The sequence below is a fragment of the Meleagris gallopavo genome, chromosome 9 (genome assembly GCF_000146605.3).
Source record: "Meleagris gallopavo isolate NT-WF06-2002-E0010 breed Aviagen turkey brand Nicholas breeding stock chromosome 9, Turkey_5.1, whole genome shotgun sequence".
NCBI classification, from domain to species: Eukaryota; Metazoa; Chordata; class Aves; order Galliformes; family Phasianidae; genus Meleagris; species Meleagris gallopavo.
This window is the reverse complement of record NC_015019.2, coordinates 15,575,863-15,596,480: the sequence shown is the minus strand read 5'-3', so window position 1 is coordinate 15,596,480 and position 20,618 is coordinate 15,575,863. Positions and strand designations below refer to the sequence as shown.

General features: G+C 46.4%; 1 protein-coding gene across 7 annotated transcripts in view; it reads left to right on the top strand.

Moving 5' to 3' along the window:
- GRIA3 (glutamate ionotropic receptor AMPA type subunit 3) overlaps positions 1 to 20,612 on the top strand; it is a 238,597-nt gene extending 217,985 nt beyond the window's left edge. For 5 of the 7 annotated variants that reach the window (XM_019618294.2, XM_031554701.1, XM_019618296.2 and 2 more), the window contains 4 exons: positions 4,557 to 4,804; positions 17,545 to 17,659; positions 19,684 to 19,931; positions 20,336 to 20,612. In XM_019618294.2, the coding sequence (XP_019473839.1) occupies positions 4,557 to 4,804; positions 17,545 to 17,659; positions 19,684 to 19,929 (609 nt within the window). In that variant the 3' untranslated portion in view covers positions 19,930 to 19,931; positions 20,336 to 20,612. Of the gene's footprint in view, positions 1 to 4,556; positions 4,805 to 5,368; positions 5,484 to 17,544; positions 17,660 to 19,683; positions 19,932 to 20,335 lie in introns of those variants that run through there. The other 2 variants (XM_031554700.1, XM_031554702.1) reach the window with 2 other exon arrangements.
- Positions 20,613 to 20,618: the final 6 nt, after the last annotated feature.

The window sequence follows — 20,618 nt, the reverse complement described above, 5'->3', positions numbered from 1 at the left end:
ACAGCGGGAGCAGCTGCCCAAAATGGATGGATCTCACGGTGCTCCCAAGGCAGGCAGTGGAGCGGTAGCAGGGCAGTCGGCTGGTCCTTTTTCACTCCTGCTGAGTCACTTGCTTCTTAATGGTTCATAAGCTGCTGGATTCATTAGCTGCTGTAAAAGAGCTAATTGCGCACATGGAAGAAAAGCAATGAATGATGATAATGAAGCTAAGGTTCATGCTTAACTACCTAAGTTCCTATCAGTGAGGTGTGCATATATCTAAAGGCAGCGTGTATTATTCAGATTAAAGATCTGTGCTGTTTGTAGTATGGACCTTTGTGTTTTGTGTCAGCAACGTCTGCCTGATTTAGGGCTATAAATTTCCCTTGTTAAAGAGCTATAAAGAGCTGGTGAAGTAGAAGAGCGTGTGCTGCGACAGGTCCCTGTCTCACATCTGCTGCACGTTGACATTGCGTTTACCGCATAGCGGTGCATAGTGGGCTACACCAAAGTGTATGAACTCTGCACAGCCTGGGCACGACTCCGAGCCAATGTCAGCTGTAACTGGCATCCTTCTGGGTCTTCTTCCTCTCCCATCCGCCTGCACCGTTTGTTAGAATGGCGGCTGATTATGCAACGTTCTCCCGCTTCTCACAGCACAGCTCTCGTGGCTTTAGATTTCTTAATCTCTTAGTTTTGAAGACTTTTAGTTTTAAAGAAGCGTAACATCAGTATAATCTAAAATGTTAAAACATGTAGACTGAAAAAAATGAGAATATGCAATTAATTTTAAATATAAAATTGATGTAGGTGAATTTGGCTTATGACTGGATTATCACCAAAAATCACTCATGAATAAACTTTGAGCTTGACTGGTGGGAAATAATTTGCCAGTGCCTGTCAGAAGAAACAGAAGTCCATTTTGATCATTTTAATGAAATACTCCACTGAGGCGCATTTTGAAAAAGGTCTGAGGGTAGCAGAGAAGGTGACAGAGAGGGAAAAGCCTTCAGGAATGGGCAGAGATCATCCCCATGACATACTTTAGCTATAGAGGAAAAGCACTGTTTCTTTCAAACATAACAGCTTTGTGACACTCAGTGGCGGAGGAGCTGACACAGTGTCACTTTTAGTAGAAGTGTGAGACAGGCGTCTGTTCTGGGGGGAAGGTGATGTGGTCAATGGGAGAAGCTTCTGTCACAAAGAGATTTTTCAGAGTTAAATTTAACCAGTGTCACATAACCATCTGAGAGGTGTTGGATTTTGCAATATTAGGCAGTTTGAACATGGCAACGAGCAACCAAGGCTCAGTGCTGCAGGGCTGGGCTGTTGGAGCTGGGTGGCTGGAAGCAGCCAGCAGGTAGATCTGCTGCCTTCCTGCATGCACATGATGGCAGTCTGGGCCACTTTGGCCTTTCATTGAGGTGCTGGAGCCAAACACATGCACAAGGGGGGAAAACTGGAAGGCTCTGCAGGACACTGCGTCTTGCAGAGGGATGCAGTGTTGTTGACAAAGCAGGGCCACTCTATTTATATCTGCAGTAAGGCTCTAATCATGAAAGGACTCTTTAATGTGTCCCAAGGCCCAGATGAAACACTGAAAATGTTGCTTTTAAGGAAAAAATGGTAATAATATCCCCTTGAAATCCCAAGGAAATGTGTGTGACGGACTTCTTGAGAGCAGTATCAAAGAAATGAAAGAAGAGTTAGAGTGTGCAGGGAGTTATTGCAGTTAGTGGCTTTGAATTGGCTTACATCTTCGCTTTTAAGCTTATTTTTTTTCCTAAATATCTCTTTTAAAGTAACATTTAATGAGAAGGAAAATGTTTTGCTGCCACTGAACCTTACCAACAGTGCAGTTTTGTCCAACCTTACCTCTCTTGGGAGCATAAATCCTTTGCATGCCAGGCACCTCTGCTGCCAGCCCCTCTAGTGGGTAACATTTACAGGGGATTCTGATATGGTTGATTGGTTGCTTTTTTGGGGGGGCAGTTGGAAATTAGTCAACCATTTACTCAAAATGCCATCTTTTATTTCATCACATCGTGTATTTGACTACCTTTAGCTAACTGGTCTTTTTTTTTCAGTGGAGAAGGTGCAAAATAGGGTCCCCTGGGTGGGCAACACCTGGAAGGTTTCTCAAATGCCAGCCCAGGCCTCAGGCTGCACAGAGCAGCTCTGGCGCTGTGGGATGCAGTGGTGCCACTGCCCCATCGCCACTCATGGGACCTTGACCACAGCACCCACCCTGCCTCTGGTCCTCCAAAACCTCTGTGGCTGATGCATTTTTTTTAACTATTCCCACTCAGTGTTGGCATTACTGGTTTATGTTTTTATCTGCTTACACTAGGTTAATTTGCTAATAACAGGATATTGTGAAAATCCCCAAATGGCAGAAGAAGATGTGGGCAATGATGATCATATAGAAACATAATTATTTTTATTAACCAGATCATTCACAAGAGTGAGGGAGCAATTTATAAAGCTTAGTTTATCTGTTAAATTTTAAAAGAAATCTGTAATCTCAAATGTTTTAATTGTGGAATTTTGTTTTCTGAATGATGGATGATTTGTTCCCCTTTGCCCTTGGAGCTTTGTTCGGACCATTTGCAGCTCCGACTGCGCTGCTGGCACTCATCAGATAACTGTTATTATTAACAATGCACAGATGTATTGGCAATTGCTTTTAGTAGTCAGGCCAGCTGGAAAGAGTATGAAAGAACTTATTAAAGACATATTCCGGTGTGGGTTAGAAGATGAAAAGGAAAAGAAATTATGGTTTATCTGTGTAATTAAAGGCACGCTTTGCAGAGGAAAACAAGCAGAAGCGTACTTAGCATATGCACTGTTTTTGAAGGCAAACCACTTTATCTGAATGAGATAGAGAGTGAGAAGCAGGAAAGCCACATTTTTACCTTCCTTTTGTCCTTTAGATGCCCGTTGCAAATACAAATGGGCAGGTGCGTTTGTATTATTTATGTTAAAAGAAGATTAAGGTTGTAAGGACAAGCACCTTGAAAGTAGGACACAGCAGAATTAACACTGCTTATGCAGTCCCTGTGTTGGCCAAGCAATCCGTTTCTATTACATTTCTGCGTGAGCAAATTGCATGAGCGGAGTGGGCAGGCCTGGCCGTGGTGAGCCCTGTGCCAGGGGCTGCCACCAGCTCTTCTCCTCACACAGCTGCACACCGTTGCCCATAGGGTGCCAGGGAGGTGACAGCCACCACTTGTGGGCAGCTCTCAGAGCCCCACAAGGACTCCCTTCCCATGCTGCACAAGTGCCCAGCATCCCTTGTGCTCCTGTGCGGCCAACCTTGGTCCTGGAGGTATTCACCTCAAAGACCTCAGGCTTGCTTCTCGCACCCACCCTGCCTGCTAGCTCGTAATGAAGCCACATTGCATTGCTGTCGCTCTGATTTCCCATTGTTGATGGTGCTGCTTTTAATTGGTTTGCATTTTTCAGCTCATCAGGAAGGATAATTAAAATAAAATCCTGCCCTCGGTGTTCCTCGCACTCCATCATAGCAATGCTAGCTGGTGTTTTAGTCTGAGGAACGGCGACGGCAGGATTTACTTCCCGTGAAATGTTTGCGGGCTGGTTGTTAAGCATTGCATTATTCAAAACACATTAAATTGGTCTGAATGAGAAGGAAACGTGTCTCAATCATCAAACTGATGGACATTAATGGTCTTCTGCCACAAGTTTGTTAAATTTGAGATAGATTTAGCTACTGCGTGCTTCAGTCCTGTTCTGCAAGGAAGGCTGTGGACAGGAAACTGGCAAGGAGTAGGAGGCATAAATTCAAGATAACCACAGCCCGGGCTGAAAGCCTTATATAAATCCTTGGAATTTCAGACTTCAGAGCAATACAGTAAGCGTTACTGCCTTCTATTGACCAAGCAGGAAAGTTTAACTGGCAGTGCCAGATAGCAATGCTTAAGAGTCTTGAGGTGGCTTTAACATCTGAGGGTGGTTTAAATCCCTCTGGAGGGGATGAGGATGAAGGAAGCAATACATTTCTCCGCTTTTCCAGCTTCACAAAGCCTGTGTGCTGAGCTGGAGGCTGTCAGCATTGGCTCAGTCTCAAAACCAGGAAACCTGAAAAACAGAGGTAATACGTACATGACACACAAGCAGTTAACTAGAAATTTTCTCAGCTCATTCCTAACATTTGTATTTGTGATCTTTTAGGGGAATGTGAAACTGAATTTGAAAAGTTTGATTATTAAGAAGGGGTTTTTTGATTGCTCTCATTTGAGCATCATCATAAGGTCTGCTTCATATACTGTATTATGAACTTTCCACTGCTGTTGTGAAAAGCACGGCTTGTGCCTTGCTGGGAATTTTCAGTAAGCAAGTGTTGGCATTTCCTAAGTCTGAGCGAGCCCAAAACCCAGTGCTGAGGATTCGTGTGCGAAGGAAAGGTTTTCTTTGCCAACACTGTCCATGCTGGTTCAAGCAGCCTCCCTTTGGCTGGCAGAATGCATATAGACCCCTGCAGAAAGACAGCTGGGGCAGCATTTTTGTTCTGCTGACCTGACCTCCCTTCACCTCCCTCCTTTCCTCTCTCCCAGAGATCAAAAATCGCCGTCTACGAGAAAATGTGGTCTTACATGAAGTCGGCCGAGCCCTCCGTGTTCACCAAAACCACGGCGGACGGGGTGGCGCGGGTGCGCAAGTCCAAGGGGAAGTTTGCCTTCCTGCTGGAGTCGACGATGAACGAGTACATCGAGCAGCGCAAGCCCTGCGACACCATGAAAGTTGGAGGGAACCTGGATTCCAAGGGCTACGGGGTAGCCACCCCCAAAGGCTCAGCATTAAGGTGGGTGGAATAATATAACAATATCCATGTTGTTATAGTATTCCACCTACCCTGATGTATTGTGTTGTCATTTTCTTTCTTGTGGATTTTGAGGTAACTTTTAAAGTTTAAAAATCTTCAATATTCCATGGAGTTAAATAAGACGGTAAATTACGGTTTCGTTTATTTAATGCATCCATTTTTTTTTTTAGTGCTCTCTTTGTGTTGTCCTTTCTGATTGTTTGTTGCTGTTTTAATTTTACAGTTCAATGGCTTTTTCAATTTAAATGGTAAAAGCCGAGTTAACCTGCCATACGTGACGAATGTTAACTGCATGATGTGGTGTTCTTGTTACTTTTTTTCTCAAAGACGATTTCCCCATCCCGCACACTTCAGTTTTGAGCAAATGTTATCCTCCATGCCACCTTCCAATATTTAACCCTGTATTTGCTGTACAAACATTTTTATAGCTCCACGTTCTGTGAAATTTTAGCCAATTTGTCCTCTTGTGCTCCTTTTTTTATACGTTACGATTTCCTAAGCATTTGTGCATTTTTCTTACAAGTTATGTTTTATCGTTTCAAGAAATGCTGTTAACCTGGCAGTATTAAAACTGAATGAGCAAGGCCTCTTGGACAAATTGAAAAACAAATGGTGGTACGACAAAGGAGAGTGCGGCAGCGGGGGAGGTGACTCCAAGGTCAGCCTCAATGTCACCACAATCGGGTACCTTAGTGGAGAGTAATCGGCAAGGCTGTTATTGTGCTCGCCAAGGACAAAAACGCTGATCAAAACCATCCGAATTGTTGCGATGGGGGAAAAAAAAAGCCATTCACTTGCCCAGTAGCTCTTGTAAAAAACAGCGATGTTTAATGGTGGCAGCAGTTTTTGGTCAAGCCTGCAAACCTCACTGAACTAACAGATAGCAAGCCCAGTGCTGGGGGGACCAGACCACAGGTTGGTAGGTTGGCTTAGACTTACTTCTGAGAGACCTTGTCCACTGAGGATGTCTCCTTTCCCCCATGCTCTGCTGGGGCTGGTCCCAGCCTGGGGCTCTCTGCAGACATGGGCCGCTGTGCTAGGCGGTCTGGTCTCAGAGCTGAGCTGCTTCCCGTGCTGTAGGGGGGCTGCTGGCCCAGCTTGGGGTCACAAGGTAAGGGCTCAGAAATGACCACAGCAATGGCAGTAGGTAGAGTGGGCTGGGTATTAGTGGTCATCTTAGTGCAGGAATTACCAAGGAATTTAATTTCAGTTTTGTTGCTCTGCTGAAAACTTAAGCAATGATGGGAATCATCCATTAGTGGCAAGGTAATAGCAATAACAGCAACGTGTAAGGAACTAGAGCTTGCAAGAGATGTTGTTTGCAGCAGTGAAGGGCGTTGAAATGATGCACTGAAGTGGAAATTAATCTTAAGGAAAGGTTTGGGTAGTTTTGCTCAGAGTCACCTGTGTATGACAGTGACCAGCCTTCTGCACACAGGAGCATTGCACTCGTGTTTGCTGTGCTTTTAAAATATGGATTAAAATCCTAGCTTCAGAGGCATCAGTGTGGCATGTTCATGGGCTGAAGCCTCCCCCTGTGCCAGGCAGCCTGTGCCCAAGGCATACTCCCTGAGATGCTCAAAGGAGATCCTGTACTGAAGGAGCTAACTGGTGTTGCCAGCTAGACCCTGCCATCCTTAAGCTGGTAAAGAGAAGCAATAGCTAGAATGGGTTGGATGTTGTTAGTCACCTTGGGTACAGGAATTACCAGGATATTTACTTTCAAATGCAGTTTTATATAAAAAAAATTGAGATTAATTTTTATAGTGGCTAGTGATAGTAAAATCAGTTCCTTAAGGAACAATAACTTCTGTTCTCTCTTACAAAAATGCTTCAGGTTTGTTCAAAGATCAACAATAACAGCATTTTCAGTAAATCACGGTTTTGGACAATCACTGCAAATTACTGCTGCATTCCATTAGTATGAGTTGCATGCAGCTAGCTACCTAGGGAGTTACTCAGCTTCTCATCTCTGTATAGCAAAAGCCACTGCGTAGTAGTAAAAGGAAAGAAAAGGTCTTGCATCCTGGCTTGTTCAATGCCTGCGTTTGCAGTGCACAGCAACAGCCTGCAGAGCTCTCACATGCTTTTTAGCTCAGTGGCTCATCCTTCATACAACATTTTTATATAATGGGAGACTTGCTGGTATATTAAATGTTTAATATTCTCCTGGGATCCAGCACTGCGTTTTCTAATACTGCCTCCATGGAAGCAAACCTTTCGTATGAAGCAGCATCAATGAACTCCATTGCTTTGTGTTCATTGAATTAAAACTAGGCAACTAATGCTTACAGCCCTAAGGAAGTTGAAGAGGATTTCAAAAATGGTCATAATTAGAGCAGGGTCATTCTTCTATTCTTGCTTGTGCTGAAGAACCTTTTGAAAGAGCAATGTCATCTATTAGCAAGCTCTGGCCTTGCTCAGTGGATGCTGAGAGGTACACCAGAACAGAGGAGCAAATGTGATGGGCAGGCAGGGAAGGGTGACTTCTTATTTCTGGAGATGTAGTAAATCAAAAAGGGCTTTTTTTACAACAAAATGGCTTTTCCTTTGAGGCAGCATTCTGCAGGCATTTAATCCTGCAGGCTCAGGCTGCACAGCACTTGGACAGGTGGACAGACAGACAGATGCCTTCCTGGCAGCGCACACTGGCATTCTCATCCATGCCAACCCCAGGCCGCTCCCCTCCCCTCTGTCCTCCCACCAGAGCCTGGCTTGCTCTCATCCCATCTACACAGCTAATTCTCTGTACCAACGTGGCTTTATTAATAGGGGATCCCATGGGAGTCACTTTGGAGCTGTTCTTTTTCCCTTGGAGGAGGAGATACTGAAGGAGACTGAATGAAGGAGGCAATACCTGGGAGAACTGAGTGAATGATGGAGGTGATACCTGGGGATGATTGAATGGCAGCACCTGCTAAGTCACTGCTCAGGGCAGGCTGTGGGTGGCCACTGGAGGTGAGCACATGGGGCCCATTGCTTGCTTGGGGCAGCTTTCTCTACTGGCAAAGCTAAAGAGCCCCTCTCTCAGCTCAGCCAGTAGAGACCTGGGCTTGCAGAGCAGCTGCCTGAGCAGGTCATTGACCCTGCCTACCTCCAGTACAGTCTTGAGCTCTAGCTCATGCTGGAGTAAGTATTTGTTTGCCTGTGCTAGTGCCCATTGCCATCCTGTGGAGTTCCCTCCCATGTGCATCCTTCCTGTGGTGCAGCATACAAGTACTGTACACTGTGCTGCAGGATTCTGAGCTGTAATTGTGAGTTCACCTCTTGTTACCGCATGTTCCTGGCCACTGGAAGATTACCCAGTGATCCAAGCATCAACAGAATTTTGAGTCCTGTGGTGGGAATCACAGAAGGAACTAAATGGCCTTTCTGAAAGCATTTAAATCTACTCCATGACAAGCGCATGGTGGGCACTGCACTGCCCTGCAGTGTCCTGGCTGCTGGGGCTGCCCTGGGAGGGGCTTCCACAGCCAGTGCTGGGCTCCTCTGTGCACAGTGGGTGTGTGATGCACGTTAATACATGTGGGGTGACTGACTTTCCTGGTGCAGGCATCCTGTACCTACATCAACGTTTGTTCACTTTGCTGTCTTAAATGCGCATGAATTTAGGTTCATCCATTGGATTTGTGGCAAAATTACACCGTATTCTCAACCTCTTATGCATGTCAGCTGCGTTCACAGTTGCGAGAGGACACAGAATAGCAGTTATAAAACAAATGTATTCCAGGAAATATGTTATAACATATTACCAATTTGGAAACTAATTATTTTGTTTATTATACAATCCTATCATCTCATAGCTCAGTGATGGCTGAATAGGAATTTAACGAGGAATAGACGAAACAGGATGTAGGCAGCAGCAGCAGGATGAGTGACTTAAGGGAAACTAATTATTCAGTTGCATAGGAACAATTTTCTGCTAAGATTAATTTCTATAGTTCTGCAGTTGAGACATTTCTTGTATTCTCATACTTTCATGGTAATGCTGAATGACAACCAGCATGGAAGGAAATTGTCTGAACGTAGCGTTTTACCAGCTTCACATGCCAGGAGTCCTTCCTAATTATTTGACTTAATTTCTTTAATGTATTCTTTTTTAGGCTGATATCTCTTTCGGAGTGCATCTGTGAAATGGTACTCGATGCAACGCTGCTTCATTTTTTGGTCATTCCCTTTTAATCAGGAGATTACTTTTGCAGAGAGCCTAGTTGAGTCCTGCCCTCAGAGCCTCACACTGTAAAGCACTGCGTTTCCCAGCCCTTCAGAGACGAGAGCGGGGCCATTAGCAGATGGGATTTGTTCCCCCATTTCTCGCTGCTGTTTTGCTTTGATACATTTGCAGCACAGCAGTTAGCATTTGTGGCATCATTTTTTAAGTGGCATATTTTTAGAAGAAATCTGCTAGGCATCATTTTAGATGATACCTGACATCTAAAGAGCACCACTGCCAAACGTGCGGTGCTTTATAGCGAACATTTGCGTTAATGGTGATCTTAAAAAGATGCAGCACAATTTATTTGAGCAATTTGTTGGAAATTACATTCAGCAGCGTGAATTTACTTGCCACCCATTCTGTAGGCCTGGGTTATGATCTGGAAAAAGATGGAATGGCTGGTGAGAGCCAGCGGTGGTGGCATGGAGATCATTGCCACTCGGAGCTGGGAAAGTAATGTGAAATTATTGCATTGTGCAACTGAGTGACAAAGCAAAGTAGTACTTTAATAAGATAATAATGCTTTTGGATGAAGATATCAAAATATGTGCTTAATTAACAGCTATTATTTTATAGCATATTAGGAAGCAAAACTGTGTATGTTTTATATCAACAGTGAAGTCTTAGTGCTTTAAGAGTTCATTGGAGCATCTCGTTTGGAGCACTGCCAGAAGGACAGGGAGCCTGCCTTGTTTGCAGAAACTTCTGTGCTGCTGTGGAGCTCATGGAAGATGTTTTACTGGGACAGCCACTAGGATAGTCAGGATGAGGACCGAGGGCAAGCAGGTTGCCCAGGCTGGAAGGAGCTGTTGGGCTCAGGGCTGGCGTCGGAAGATTGGGAACCTTTTGTTTGTGTAACCTTTAGCAAAACTGCTAAAGGTGGGGACCTGCTTTGCTGCCTTCACAAGGAAATGCGCTTGTGCAGCGCTGATTGCGGTGGAGCAACCACACATTCTGCTTCACAGCCACAAGAATCCTCAGCAAAGACTTGTGAGTCATGCATTTGTTTTGATAATACCTGTGGTGCTTAAGAGTTGTTTTCCATGAATTTCTTGCATGAGTCATTTATCCTGCATTACGAGCATGAGTGTGGGGAGAACTGAGGCAGGGCTCATTGGGCCTGGAGAAGGGAGAGGAGAAAGCAGCAGCTCGAAGTGGAGCTCCCAGGGCAGGAGCAGGGCTTGTGCTCGTTCAGCTCTGCACTCGATTCTTTCCTCACCAATGGTAATGATTGTCACATAGAGTACAAAGGGAAAAATAAACGCCTCTCTTCTTCTTCTTCAAAGTAATTCTAACCTTCCAGCACTGAGCTCGCATGGAGGCAGGCACTCTGCGCACACCAGCACTGTAACCGTGCTTTGCACACCTCTGGTTCATGCCAGCAACACGGCTGTTCCACGGTGCCTGCGTGCCTTCGGACTGAGATGCAGGACCTGCAGCAGGAGCTGCAGAAGAAGCCATCCCAGGAGAAAAGTAGTTCATAGAAGACGGGGGAAAAAGTGGCTATGTCTAGAGCAAGAGAAGGAAAAGGTGAGGGGGCACCCTGCACACAAGGTAAGTTGAGTCTCTTGCTCATATCCCCTCAGGGTAGCAAGGATGCAGGTAATGTCAGGAAGGCCCCACATTGCTGTGTCAGATGTTGTTGGCTGTAGCATAGCATGAAGGCCCCACCATCAAGTTTCTCCAGTGCTGCCCGCGCTCTCCCCACGGCTGTGTCTCAAGTCTCAGGCACTGCTACAAATGAACTACAGTGACTTGTTACAGCTTGCATTTCCTAATCCAATATGCACGTATTATTGCATTAGCACTTGGCACTTCTATTAAATTATGATCCTGTTAGTACAGAGTTTAATTTATTTGAGCTACGTTTATGAAACATATAAATATACTTTCCTAGAGACAGTTGCTGCCACCAAACACAGACAGCGTGCACTCTGAAGAGCAGAGGAAGCTGCAGGTTCAGGTGGTGACATGTCTGGCTCGGTGCAGGTGTGTTTAGCACGGGTGTAGGTGGTGTGATGATGGCACCCTACAGTCACACTCGTCTTCCACGTTGCAGCAAATACAGCACCAAAACCAGGTTTTAAATTGAACGTCTAATGCCTGCACGGAAAACTCCACGGGTTCCATGAGGATGCAATAGGTGCTCCATTGTGCCTATAAAAATAGTAAGCAAGATCTCTTGAATTGACCAAAAGAACACTTTTTTATGGAATGAAGACCAGAGCAAACATCTGTTAATGCAGCTACTAAATACTCAGCAGGAACTGTGGAAAACCATCCCCTGGGAGATCATTTGTGTAGCTTTCACATGGCCACTGTGCAGCCTGCAAGCTCTCCTTGCAGGCAGCTGCTGTCTGAGCAGAGGGAAGAGCCGGCAGGCCACAGATGCTCTCTGCATCGATGCAGTCCTCGCAGGCTGCTGTACCACATCAAAACAGCAGCACGAGGCACTGCCCACACATGCCTTCTGGCTCTGATGAAACTGCTTTGCGTCTTAATTCATTCCATGACACCTTTCAATACTGAGAGGTGGAAAACAGGCAAACAGTGCTGTGCCCTCCCTGACATCTCAAGTCAGCGATCGCCACTGGGAACACCCCTCTCCAGCCCCGTCAGCAAGGGAGCCACATCTGGTTGTGCCACTGAGAGCAAGAGTGAGAAAAAACCCTTCTGCTGGAGGATTTAACGCTGTGACTGATGCCTCTGAGCACAACGCCAGCCGTCAGCGTGCGGCGTATTTCTTAGGTGGCTGGGGATGTATGGGGCTTCAGGTGCTTACTTTTAATCTTCTGGTTTTGAAGGCTCTTTGTCTTTTCAAACAAGACAGCTTTCTCTTCTGTCCCATCCTCTGCCCAGCCATAAAATATTTCAGTCCCTAAGATGTTATGAACTCTGTAAAGAAATGTTGGAGCTCTGAAGTGGTGGCAGAGTACAACCCAGTGCTCGTTTCTTAAAAAAAAACAAAGACATGCCTGATGCTTTCTTAACGAATAGTTACTGCTGAGTGTGAGATACAGAAGATCACTTTTTGAGGCAAAACATAAGTAGGAACAGTGAATGACTGTGTTTTCAGGGCTTTGCTCATGCCTGCTTTGAGTGCCCTGCAACTGTGGGCTTTAAACATGCACAGAGACTTTTAATATGGAGTCCATTTCCAGCCTAGATCTTCCCCATCCCTTATGTATGGATGCAGAACAAAACATGAAACTGTGGCATGGGGATGCTGCTAAATTGGTAAATTATGACAGACCGTATCTTGAAAGAGAGCTGATCTAGGAAAGAGCAGAAAGCTTGGGCAATACATTCACCCTCTGGTTTCCTACCTAGTCAGAAATTATTTCAGTAATAAGATTTGACAAAAAGTCCTTTCAATAGTTACAGATCAGGCTAGGATTTATAGAGCTTGGGGGGATAAAGTGCCTTATTTGATTTAGACGGGTCTTTAACCTCGAGCAATGCCCTCTAGAGAACTGGATTTGGTGTCTCTTCCTGGATTCTTTCTGTCTTTCTATTTTAATGACGTTAGTGAGATTTGTGTGGTGCACTGTCAGGTTGAGAGGAGTGCTGGGGCTGATGCCTGCCTCCGCCAGTGCCCCTCGCCCAGCTCAGTGTCTGGGTGCTGGTGATGTCAGCAACTCCAGCTGTGCTTCAGCCAGTGAGGACAGCTGCAGCCAGAAGAAACAAGCAGAATTTGTGCTGCAGGTGTTGGAGCGCTCTAAATATGTCAGATTCCTAAATTAAAGGGATTAAGAAAGAAAGAACACAGATTAAAAGCAAAACCAGTTGAATGAGCATTTTACAATGTGCTCGTGGAGACCTGGTGCAGCGTTGGGCTTTCTCCTCCTTCATGTCACTGAGATTTGCGTGGGAGGCGAAGGCCCCTCAAGAAAGCTGCATTTCGTGTTGCTCAGCAAGGCATTAGCACCAAGTGAGGATGTCATTCTTCATTAATCTTGCTGTCTTCAGAGGGACAGATTTGCCAGAAACCTCCTGTGGCTTTTTGTTGCTCGGATCTCACAGACTGGCCAAAAAAATGGCCTCACCAGATACATTACACCGGATTTACAGCTGGTCTGCGCCCATACAGTGTAATGCAGCTGTGGCCCAGCAGTGCCCTTGGCTGTGACATTGCTTACCCTGATGCACCCCACATGGCCAGGGCCAGGGTATGTGAGAACACAAACAGCTTGTTTGTAAATGCCACATCCCTAATGTGCATCGTGCTTCCCCAGGACTTCTCCACTCGGAGCTTGTTGGCATCTGGAAAGGAAAATAAAAGGACCTTCTGTGGACTATTCAGGATTTCATGCTGTGAGAGATGCAGTACTGAGTACACTGGGAACTGCATCTTCAGGCACTCAGCCAGACTTGTTTGCAGTGGACAGGCTCCAGCCAGCCTTGTGCATTGTGCATTTGGAGCCATCCACCTGGGGAGGAGGATCCCCATTGCCACCGGCCCCAGATTTCCTATCCTCAGAAAGGCTCAATGTTCAACCTTGGAAACAGATGCAAACATCCCTTTGGGTGGCTCTGGGGACATAGCAGCTCCCAAGCTGCCCACTGGGGCACCATAGGAGCAGGCTGGGCCTGGTGGCACTGCTGCAGCTCAGCCCCTGCTGCCAAGGGCCCCAGCTGGGTCACAGGCAAGAAAAGAATGCTCTCCGAACCAGAGGAGTTCTCACTAGTGATGTTGTTCTGCTTTCTCTTCAGCTTGTGGGTCAGTTCTTCACCTTCTGCTCCAAAAATGCTACTTTTGGACTCTCAAGATCTGCAAGCAACAGTGCTGAGACAACACTGTGTACCCTGCACACAGATAATCTATAAAACATTAGAAGATGGCTGGTTGTGGGTGAAGGGACAACTGCAGATTGAAGTCTGTAAAAGCTGGGTGGTGAGAGCCCAGTGCCGGGGACGCTCAGTGTGGCCCTGATGGAGTCCTGCCAGGAGCCTCTCAGTGTTTGCTTCTTTGTGGTGCTCTTTTCTGAGCAATTTCATCTAAAAATCCTAGATTAATTACGAGCAATGTTTCATCTGGTTTGAAGGGAGCAGTGTGCTGTCTGCAGCTTTCATTTGGTGTCCTTGGCAATGATCATTTTTGGGTATAACATTTATATTACATCAATTAGAGCATAGAATGGGATATGAATTATCCAAAGCTGTTCCAATCACCACTTAAATCTTTATTGATTGCAAGTAATAAACATAAGTGCAGTGTTGCAGAGTTTATGCCACACAAGCACCAGTTACCCACAACTGGTGAGCATCTGGGGTTAGCGGGTGAGATGTTTCAGGCACATCTGAGTTGTGCTCTTGAAGCACCCTGGCCATGGTCACCATGGTTCCCTCCTGCTGTGATGCGTGAGGGCCCAGCCAGGCACCAGGTCATCAGTATGTCCCACCACTTCGTCCTGCAAAATGACACTTTCCTGGCAAGGCTGGCAATGGAGATGCTTTTCTCATAAATTAAAAGCACCTTTTCCAAGAACCAGCTCAGCCTCAGTTGTTCAGCAGTGCAGTGGCACATCACTGCAGTGGGCAGGAATGGGAAGCTGAGCAATGGAAGTGCCAGCCTGGCGGTGTTGGCAGCCATCTGAGGGGCTTCACTGCCATGTGCTCCCACAGCATGCAGTGACAACACTGGATAGCATCTGGTGCTGAGCATCTGCTTTCTGTAGGTGAAGGTAAAACCACAGAAGTGGACATAAGAGGTCATTAATCAAATTGAAAACCTGTTACGGTTTATAATTTGTGAAGCGCGTGAGTTTTACCTGCTAACATTTGAGTCTGATAAAGAACTGTTTCTTTGATAATTCATTTACTTTTCTTCAAATTCAAATTCATTCTGGACAGAAAGAAAAAATCACCATGCCACAGCCCTTCTTAACGTAGTAAAATTGACTGCAACTAAGCTGAAACTTAGTACTGAGGCACTGCAGCAAAAGCTGGGCAAGTCCTTCAGACAGGAAGATAGTGTCACGAAGAGAAGGAAAAAGAGAGAGAAGATGGGTTCTGTCTCAAAGCATTTTCCATGTTCATGCAATGGAAAAATAATCAGATAACAAAGCAGAAACGCAGTAGAAGCTCTGCAGTTTGCACATACACCTATAAGCATGGGGAACATACCCAGGCTGGAAGCCATGCTGTGTCTGTGCCAGGAGGGGACAAGGAGGTGCCGCAGGAATTCTGACATTTAGAGGGGAAGTAGCCAGGATTTTGAAACAGAACCAGAAGCCCAAGGCACACAGACCAAGGGGGTGGTTTCAAAGAGTGAAAGTGCAGTGCCTTTCAGAAATCACACCGTCAGCACCGTCCTGTGCCCTGGGCAGACAGAAGCAGGATTTGGGGCTGTCATCCCAAGACAGGAGGGGCTGAAATGTGCAGAAAGGATCCTGGGGATCTGAGCCCCTCACAGCTGGGAGAGGAGCCAGTGGGTACCTTGGTGGCACCTGGCCTGTGGGGACAGACCAGCACCTCTTGTCTTCTGGCTGTAAGGGGTGAGTGCTCACAGCAACACCTGCATTACCAGGAGCAGGGAAACCAAACTGCTGATAGATCAGTAAAAACCATCTCTGTCCCAGGTGTAAAATAGTGTTTGCAGCAGACTCTTAGAAAACATCAACCATAGCAAATGGCTTAATTCAGCATTGGGCTACTGGTACTATTCCCTTTGTCTCAAGACTTCCAGTCCTACATGGACATAAGCAACCAAACGCTCAGTGGCATCTGGGAAAGCCCAGCAGCCCCGACCTTGCATGGTTACACTGAGCTCAGCCAAACCTGGTTGTGAAAAAAACACACAAAATTCTGCTGCTGCGGTGAGGAAGAAAACCACAGCAAGTCTGTGCCCTGACTACAGTCCCACACCAAGGGAGTTCTGTCGACCTGATCCCACTCACTACAGCTCACTTTGCTGGCATACAGAGTACAGAGAGCTCGAGATCACAACCCCTGAAAACTTCACTTTCATAAAAGCAGCCAAACTAATCAGCAGCTGGTCTGGAAACCACACAGGGAAGATGAAAAAGAATCCCATCATAAATTAAAGGCAGAGGAAAGGCAGCCGAATCCACCAGGGAAAGGGACCTCACAGAGCATCCCGTACAGCCCAGAACAGTGACCTAATTAAAGAAGCAGCTGGAAAGCACATCCTCATCCCAGGGAAAAGATGAAGAAATGTCTTTTGAGAGAGACCCAGAAACAGTGCAGGGGATCCCATGGGCCACCTGTGTTGTACCCAAGGGTGTCAGTGGCTTGGATGCAGCCTTCCTCATGCAAATGGTGCCAGGACCAAGCTATGAAAAGTCACCTTCCTGCGGCAAGCACAGAAAAACCCTCCCATACCTTCAGTACCGGGCAAAAGCCTGAATCTGCCCCCAAATCCCAACCCTTTCCAGCACATGTGGAGGGCTCTTGGTACAGGTGGATGCCCACCATCCTGCACACTCAGTGCTGGAGCCAGGGGAGCCGCACGGCCACCTGGGGCCATGACCAGCAAAGGCAAATTCCCCTCTGTTTGGTTAAGATAATTTTAGTTTACTTTTATACATATATATATATATACTTCTTTTTAGCAGTTGCGTGTGCACAATTAACTGCAATCTTGGCTTTAAGAAAAATAATAAAGCGCCCTAATTAGCATGTTAAGCCTTCTCATTTCCCAATACTGTATAATGTTGTGAAAGCTAATTTATAATGTATTGGATGTTATGCAAATTCTCTGTGTTCCATAAGGGGTTTATAAAGGCATGCAAATTAAAAATAGTGTTTGGAATGGGACTGGGGGGAAGGGGAAATTTGCACAGTATAATATGCAGAGGAGCGAGAAAGGTGTTTATAGCCTTCTCCCCATTGTTTGTATATTCTCAGCCGCACAATGCTTTTCAGAGCAGGGAATGCACTGCATAAAATCTCTCCAAATTGGATCATTTTTAAATGAAATCTCGAATGAAAGAGTCGTCCTCCAAGCGGTGAGCCACCCGCTCACTGCTGGGACTTGCAGCACGAGGTGATGCTGCCTGGGGTTGCTGGGACCAGCGGTCCCCTGCACAATGGCACAGTGTCAACGAGGATAAAAGCTGACAGCCCAGTGTGGGCACGTGAACCCAGCCTTCCCTCAGCCACAAAGGTGTTCGGAGCAGGTCTGCGTGGGCTTGCTGGCTTGCTGTCTGTTAGTGCCACTGGCGTGCCGCTGGACCGGGCCCACCACCGCCACAGAGCTACTGCCAGTGCTGGGGCTGGGCAACGGGGCAATTGGGCTCGCTTTGTTTCTCCTACCCTCATTTAACAGTGAGTGCCGATTACTCAAAGCGATATGGGCAGGACCTGGTAATATAGCGTTGCTGTAGCATTAACTTAAGGGGATGATCCAGTTGCCTGCAGTGTAAATACTTTGTGGCCAGGAACCCTGCTTTATCGCTTTGTATAGTTTTAAAGTAGTTTAAAGCTTGAATAACATAAAATAACATAATATAATGTTATTTATGTTATTTCCCACGTGAAGAACTCCTGTAAACCTTGCAGTATTGAAACTCAGTGAACAAGGCATCTTAGACAAGCTGAAAAACAAATGGTGGTACGATAAGGGTGAATGTGGAGCCAAGGACTCCGGAAGTAAGGTCAGTCGCTGAAGGTCTTTTCGTACTGATTAGCAATCACATTTTGACCCACTGTTTGTGTATACAGAGAATGACTTTCAAAAGTTGCTATTTGCATTTCGAAGGTTGAAAGAAAAGAATAGAAAAAAATCGTTAAGTCTCCGAAAATGACCGCAATTTTTCTTACATGCAGTAACAGACTTTAGTTGTAAGTATGTTTTGCTATTTAGTGTTTTGCTGCAAAGACATGGAAGGAGAATCCCCCAAAGCGCTCGGAGCTGCCTCCCTCATTTGAATTTGCAAGTTTCCTCTCAGTCAGGGTGTTTTATTCAGGCCTGATTTTTTCCTTATTATTATTCTCAGTTTGATTGAACGTCTACAATTTGTTTCAAAATTGTAACATAGATCCTATAGAGGTCAGTCTGCAAAACAGTCACGTGCTTGCAAAGGGTAGGCTAGTTCAGGACAGACCCCTGGTGAGGAAGAAGTGCCTTTCCTGCCCTATTTTCCTCTTCAGTTCAGAATGTGTTTAGCTGAATTTTGGAGCTGTTTTTGGCGACTCTGTCTGCCATTCCCATTCCACCTGGACCCGTTTTGCTGCTGCACAGCCGCTGCCAGCTGTGTGCCCAGCCCCATGGGGACACACGTGGGCAGGTCTGGCTGCATCAGCCATGCTGGGTTTGCAGCAAACACTCATTTGAGCCATTCAGTTTAAGCCATATTAGGATTTCATTGTTGTTTTTTTTTTAATGCCTATATAGCCACTGAGGATAACAACACCGGAGTGAAGGAGGCTTTCAAAGACACCTCTAGGAGTTGTCCTGCTGACATCAGCACAGCTCCCTTGTGCCCTTGGAAGCACTCACTGTGACTTCCCCCCAGAAATGCTCCCAATTTGGAGGCCCCTCCCCATGTCAGGCTCCATTCAGCATTCCAACTGAGCCAGCAAGGTGCTGCCCTGCTTTCAGCTGGGCTGGGGGCTGCTTGGGGTACAGCCCTGGAGCTGCTCTGGGAGATGAAAGGAATCTGAGCAGAGGCCCTGCAGCAATTGGCAAGAGGCAGAAATAAGCGATATTTCAGGTCTCAATGCAGGCTGTTTGCTAAAATGCATCTATCTATCTAAACTGCCTGTTTAGATACAAGACAGACACACACAAGGTACATCCTCCTTTATTCTGAGTACACAGAAGGTTGGATGCCCCTGGAGATAGCCACACACTGAGGTCTGTCTGGGAACACCTGGGCTTACTTTGCCTTTCAGCTCAGGCATGATCCAGCAGCATCTCCCATGTGCAGCAGCAAAAGGGTTGTGGTTGTATTCCTGCTTAATCTCATTACAAAACCCTCTTTTTTAAAATGAAAGCCTTCTCCCCGCCCCTTCATCTGCCATGTCCTGAAGGGATGCAAATCCCAGGCAGCATATTTTGTGCTGCAGTAATGTTTTCTGCTCCCTGCAGGTGCTGTCTTAGCTTAGGGTTCTCCTGACCTTAGCCCAGCTGACCATCTTCCTAGGGTTGTTTGTTTGTTTGTTTTTAAACTGTTGGAAAAAAAGGTAGAAAAGTTTAGCAGTATCTATCTCACTAGTTATATCTACATTCACCAAAGCCAGGCATCTAGTGGCTTGTGTTTTTCTGTTTACTTTCATAATGCAAGAATCTGCTACTTTAAGTAGCCCTGGGCTGTCCACTAGAGCTTCCCAAAGGTGCCCTGGCCTCCGGCTTTGCCCAGGGGCAGCGAAGGCCTGGGGAAGCCAATGGCAAAAATCCTATTGACTTCCACATGGCCGAGGTTTTGCTTGGCAACCGGCGCAGGACAGAGCAGCTCCTGCTGCCATCCCTGCCCCGCGGGGCCAGCGGCACCAGTAGGGTCACACAGCGTGACCACAGCGGGTAAGGCTGTTGGGTTGTGTGGGGGTGGGGGGGATTTGGACTTGTTTGGAAAGTTTGTACCGTGTGTGGTCGTTGTTAGGACTGAGTGCAAAGTAACCTGCTTTCTGTCTGCCTTTTTCTCACAGCAAAACTAACGGTGTGGTTCGTTTCTCTTAGGACAAGACCAGTGCTCTGAGCCTGAGCAATGTGGCCGGGGTTTTCTATATTCTTGTCGGAGGCCTTGGGCTCGCCATGATGGTGGCTTTAATCGAGTTTTGTTACAAGTCTCGGGCAGAGTCCAAGCGAATGAAACTCACCAAGAACACCCAAAACTTTAAGCCTGCTCCCACCACCAATACCCAGAATTATGCTACGTACAGAGAAGGCTACAACGTGTATGGCACAGAAAGCGTGAAAATCTAGGGGTACGAGTAAGGTCCAGTCAACTAGAAATCCTCTTCCTTAACTTCTGTGTGTTCTTCTAACTTCTGGGGGGATTTAAGTGAGCCTTTCCCTGCACAGGAGCAGGCTGCTCTGGGGGCTCCGGGCTGCAGGAAGGATACATCTCCCCAGCAATCTATGGCTCGCTCAGCCCACATCTTTTGTTAAGAAACAGCTGCACGGGCACCCAGGGAGAAGCGTCCCAGGGGTGGGAATGCCCCAGGCACACAGCACTGTGTGTGCTGCCTGCAGGGAAGCAGGACAGGGGCTTCCCCCCCTCTGGGCAGTGTCAGAGCTCCATGCTGCCTCCTTCCCCGAGCAGGTTGGTTCCTTGCTGTCTCATTAGGTCTTCTCAGAGGAGAAAAATGAAGTCTTGTTTTTGTTGCAGATCCTCGCTCTGACAGCGTGCAGGAGGAGAAGCAGCAGAGAATGTGGCTACTCCATGGATTCGGACCACCTGAGCCAGTCGCACTCTAGCCGAGGTGTCAGGTATGACACGCATTGATGATGGTGCAATGAACTTTTAATAGGAAAAACTGATTTTTTTCCTTCAGTGCCTTATGGAAGACTCTGAGACTCACAACAATGCAAACCATCACTGAAATATTCTTGCTTTGCTTGAAAAAAGAAAAAGAAAAAAAGAAAAGGAAAGAGAAGAAAAGAAAGGAAAA